This window comes from Penaeus vannamei, unplaced genomic scaffold (assembly GCF_042767895.1).
Source record: "Penaeus vannamei isolate JL-2024 unplaced genomic scaffold, ASM4276789v1 unanchor594, whole genome shotgun sequence".
In the NCBI taxonomy this organism is placed as follows: domain Eukaryota; kingdom Metazoa; phylum Arthropoda; class Malacostraca; order Decapoda; family Penaeidae; genus Penaeus; species Penaeus vannamei.
The window spans coordinates 22,501-27,500 of record NW_027213598.1 but is presented as its reverse complement, the minus strand read 5'-3'; the positions used below and the strand labels follow the sequence as shown (position 1 = coordinate 27,500).

The following is a 5,000-nucleotide window of genomic DNA, read 5'->3' as shown; positions in this document are numbered from 1 at the left end:
GAGAGAGAAAGAAAAAGAGAGAAATAGATTTGTGAATGTGCTACTTGCCGATAAACACAGGCGCAAAATCGTTCAAAAAGTGCCTCATACCCCGAGAATAAACAATAACAAGACAACCGGATCCTCACCCGGATTATAGTGATCCGTGCAGGTGTAGTACGACCCGTGGTGGCAGGAGATCCCGATGCCCCAACGGTCGTTGACGACCACCGTGTCCTTGACGGGGGAGTCGTTGAAGAGCCAGGCCAGGAACCCGGTCGAGTTCCAGTACGTGTCGTGTGCATCCCAGTCGCCGTCCGACCAGATCACTTCGGGCTCGTAGGTGTTCACCTGTTTGGTTGATCGCTTGGTTATTGGGTCTCAAGGGCCGTTTGCACATTTAGAGTCTGTTTTCATTTTGGTTTTGGTTACTTAATTTTACTTAATTTTGGGGGGATTATAGTGTGTATAAACTGTCTGTCTATCTATCTATCAATCTATCCTCCCTCTCTCTCTCTCTCTCTCTCTCTCTCTCTCTCTCTCTCTCTCTCTCTCTCTCTCTCTCTCTCTCTCTCTCTCTCTCTCTCTCTCTCTCTCTTTCTGTCTGTCTATCTATCTATCTATTATCGTTCATGACGTCACGCCTTACCAGTTCGTATAGCTCCGGCATAGTCTTGGTGACAACGAAGTCATTTGTGGTGAAGTTGTTCTTTTTGTCCTGGAGGTAGAGGGGGTGGAACCATTCGTACAGGGAGTGGTAGAGGCCGAAGTGGATGCCCGGGGTCTTGGATCGCAGAGCCTTCGCTAGGTCACCTTGAGAAGAAATGCAGAGGAAGGTTGATTATTTTGTGTACAAATTATTCTTTGGGATGTTGACTGCCTGGTTCTCTGTAATACTTTTGTTGTTTTTTTCAGCTCTGATCATTCTCTCTCTGTCTCTGTCTGTCTGTCTCTCTCTCTCTCTCTCTCTCTCTCTCTCTCTCTCTCTCTCTCTCTCTCTGTCCCTCTCTCACATACATACACACTGTCTGTCGATCTATCTATACATCTATTTATCCCTGCCTACCTGTCTTTCTCCACCTCTCTGTCTATATGTTCATGTCTCTGTATCTGTCTGTCTATTCTCTCTCTCTCTATCTATCTATAAATCTATCTGTTTCTATGGCTCTCACTACCAGAATGAAAGTACATATTTTTATTCTTTTCAGTTCTCAGGTCTGAGAAATATCGCCGTTTGTTTTAACCATTCCTGTATCCACTGCTCCGCCTATGTAATATCCTAGACCTAAAATTCTCTCTTCAGTCTCGTTCCGCCCTTACCATTTCAACCCTTCTTTAAAGCAGCACCTGGGCTGTATAAGCTTTTGAAAATATTCTAGCTCAAAACAGGAGACTTTCCATCCTCCACCGACAGTGACTGGCGATCGACCAACCTACGAGGTCCCTCTTGGGCCCGACGTCGAGGCTGTTCCAGTTCCAGGAGTAGCGCGAGGGCCACAGGGTGAAGCCCTCGTGGTGCTTGCTGGTGAGGACGACGTAGCGAGCGCCCGAGTCGTTGAACACGCTCGCCCACTCCTCGGGCTCGAAGAACTCGGCCGTGAACCCCGGGGCGAAGTCCGCGTACGTGAACCCCGGCCGGTAGTTCCTCTCCATGAACTCTACGTATTTCGGTGAATGAGCAGCTGTGCAGGGAAATGATAGATTTTAGACTATTTATTTATTGGTAAAGTTGGGTGTTATGTAATTGGAATTTTCCCCTTACCTCTTGCATTATTTCCTTAATCTAATCACTGCTATAGACATGAGTTCTAAACACTTTCGAATGACAATTGAACTGTAAAATCTGAACCATATTATTCAGCTCTAAGAAAAGCCGAGCAAAACACACGCCAGTCGGAGGATAAGGTTTCAAATCCCGCTGGATTAGGATCAGACTGATTTTTTTTATCGATTTTAGAAGCTATTCAGATGAAGCCCTATAGTAACTTTCATGGCAAATGGTTAATCAATGAACATATGAAAACAAATACATATATGGGTAAAAAAAAATTAATTAAACACAAATTTGCTTCTTAAACATGAATTTCCTAAGACGTCACTCAATCGCTGAAGATTCTTTTCTTCGGTGCATGGATAAGAAATTAGGAACTGCGCATAAGCCACTGCATGGTGTAACCTTACCTTGCCAGTGGCTCCAGAACCACTCGGAGCCGAAGGAGGGCACGGAGAAGACGCCCCAGTGCAGGAAGATGCCCACTTTGGCGCCGTCGTACCAGCCCGGGAGGGGCCGGCTGTCGAGGGACGCCCAGGTGGGCTCGTAGGCCCCATGGCTGAGGCCTGTGGAGAGAAAAGGGAGTTGTTATGGCAATACGAGCTAGCAAAATTGTGTGTGCGTATACACACACACACATATATATGTGTGTGTGTGTGTGTGTGTGTGTGTGTGTGTGTGTGTGTGTGTGTGTGTGTGTGTGTGTATATACATACACATATACATACATAAACACACATTCCCCCATTTCAACTTAAAGACAATGGTTGATGAATGAGAAAAAATAATAAGGGGGCGGTCACATTAGTCTCTTCTGTGCAAGGATCCCAAAACAAAACGGGATGCTTCACAACTAATGGGATCCGATGTGAAAATCCCTAGCCAACACGAGACAGCTGCGGCGGTATTTCATCCCTAGCCAGACCAGGAAAGATATTGCCGAAACAAAAACTATGATATAATTACAGGTAAACACTACTTAAAATCCTAAAAGGTGATTATTACATCATGTTAAAAATAAATAATAAAATGATAAGATATATTCCATCGAACAATGACGCCTCATCATTTTTTCTTCAGATAAATCAGATGAACGTTGATTTGACCAACGAACATAGACATCAACCCACTCCGACACGCCAAAGAAATGGTAGTCTTTTCAAAAGTTATTTAAGCCTTATTGGAGAAAGTGAGAGCCATAGAGCTGTTGTGGAACACCATTTATGAGGATTATAACATCAGGAATTTGAAAAGGATGTTTTTGGATGAAATAAGCAAGGAACTTCGTCATGAACGCTGGACAGAGAAGATTAGTGTGGCCGTGGCTTAAAGGTGTTGGTAGTGGATAGAAAGGATTTATTCACTTTCATTTTCTACACAATGCCTCTAAGAAAATGATGAATTGTTATTGCTGTCCTTCCTGCTTTCGTCAGCCGTCCGTTTGAAGCTGAAATTGGAGGAAGTAAAAGAAAACGAAGGTAACGACCCCCTTTACATATAGGCCTATTTACACGCCGTATGTCGCTTCGCCATATCTTCGTCGGTAAATATATTCATGCATTTTCTTTTCTTTCATCTTCGTTTTGTATTATCTATCTCAGATGTTGCAGACTACCGTTTTTATCTAATTTTGGTAAAAGTCAAGAATTAACCGCAATATAATGCATGCTTATAGAACATCAGGTATTTATTGTTATCGTTTCGTTTTATGTCGCATTTTTGGATTCACATTAGTGACATAACAGGCACGCTGTGTACATTTCTGTACGTGTTCACTTCCGATTGCTCTACTTGTTCACTTCCGATTGATATATACATACATATATGTATGTGTATACACACACAACACACGCACGCACACACACACACACACACACACACACACACACACACACACACACACACACACACACACACACACACACACACACACATATATATATATATATATATATATATATATATATATATATATATATATATACATATACAATATACTGTGTGTTTGTGTGTAATTGCTCATTATAAAGTCGATACAACCATTTTCCTTGACGAACGATATTATCATATATGAACAAAAATAAGAAAAACAATGTATTGACGTGCATCGACGCTCAACTTCCCAAACGGATGTCATTTCCTGTCTCGCTTCCATTTCATGACCACGTGATCGGCTTTGTCCAAGGCTTAGGCTTTTGTCAAGGTCAACCTTCCGCCCCAGCGCGATCAGCTGTGAATATTATGTTCTTGCAAATGGCATAATGGAGTGCATCAGCGTATGTAATGTGTATACATACATGCGTACGTATGCATATATATTATATATGTGTGTGTGTTTATGTTTGTATATGTGTTTATACGTGTGTTTGTGTGTATATTCATGCATACTGTACGTACACACGCACGCACGCGCAAGCATAAACGAAGAATAAAAGAAAAAAAATATCTATGTTGGTAAGTATATCTGGACAATGTCAATAATTCAATTTGGTTGATATTGTAACATAAGATTATAGGTAAAGTACTGACACTAGTGCAATTAAGGCTCCAGACTAGGCTCGAATTCAAACCACTAATAGGACTATGCTGTCAGTTAGAATCAGTCCTATGCAAATTACCTTCGTTTCAGTGCAGAACGATACAGAACCATCGACAAATAAGCCAAAATTTCGCAACCGCTCCCTCTGCCAAACCGGTGAAATTATTGCAACGAAAAATCAACTCTGGCGACCATAATCTGCCACTTGTCGCCACTTCCGGTTCCTGGGTCCTCGAAAGTCCGTCGCTCAGCTCAGCCATGTTATGTAAATGGGTTCGGTGCGGTCTATTTCAGGCCCGTTCTGGTTCCCTATTTGGTCCCGTATGTGTCTTTTCAGCTCGAGTTAAGCTCAGTTGTTCAATTTGATTTGGCTCACTTTCGTTCGAGCTGATGAAGTTCACTTTAGGTCAATCTTAGTTCATATAAGTTCAATCTGATTTAGTTCACTTTAGTTCAGTCTCGTTAATTCACACTGATTTAATTGACCGGTGAATTCTTTCAGATTTACTTAGTACACCACAGAACCCCAATTAAGAGCCCTGCGTTTAATTGTTCATAGAGGAAATATCCAGAAAACAATGAAATCTGTAACATGATAAGTATGCAAAATATATCACGCCCCCCTACCGCTGACCAAACAAAACACCTGTGATTTTATCTGCCAGTGACCCTTTTCGAATAGCAATGCCCTATATGGTCTAGTCCCCTACC

The 5,000-nt window shown here is 42.2% G+C and overlaps 1 protein-coding gene across 1 annotated transcript in view; it reads right to left on the bottom strand.

Annotated features, from left to right (window-relative positions):
• LOC113812443 (alpha-L-fucosidase) overlaps window positions 1-5,000 on the bottom strand; it is a 10,224-nt gene that overhangs the window by 4,855 nt on the left and 369 nt on the right. Inside the window, exons 2-5 of the mRNA XM_027364329.2 lie at window positions 2,161-2,316; window positions 1,413-1,661; window positions 629-792; window positions 129-330 (exon numbers count right to left, since the gene is read on the bottom strand). Coding sequence (XP_027220130.2) covers window positions 129-330; window positions 629-792; window positions 1,413-1,661; window positions 2,161-2,316 — 771 coding nt within the window. The remainder of the gene's footprint in view (window positions 1-128; window positions 331-628; window positions 793-1,412; window positions 1,662-2,160; window positions 2,317-5,000) is intronic.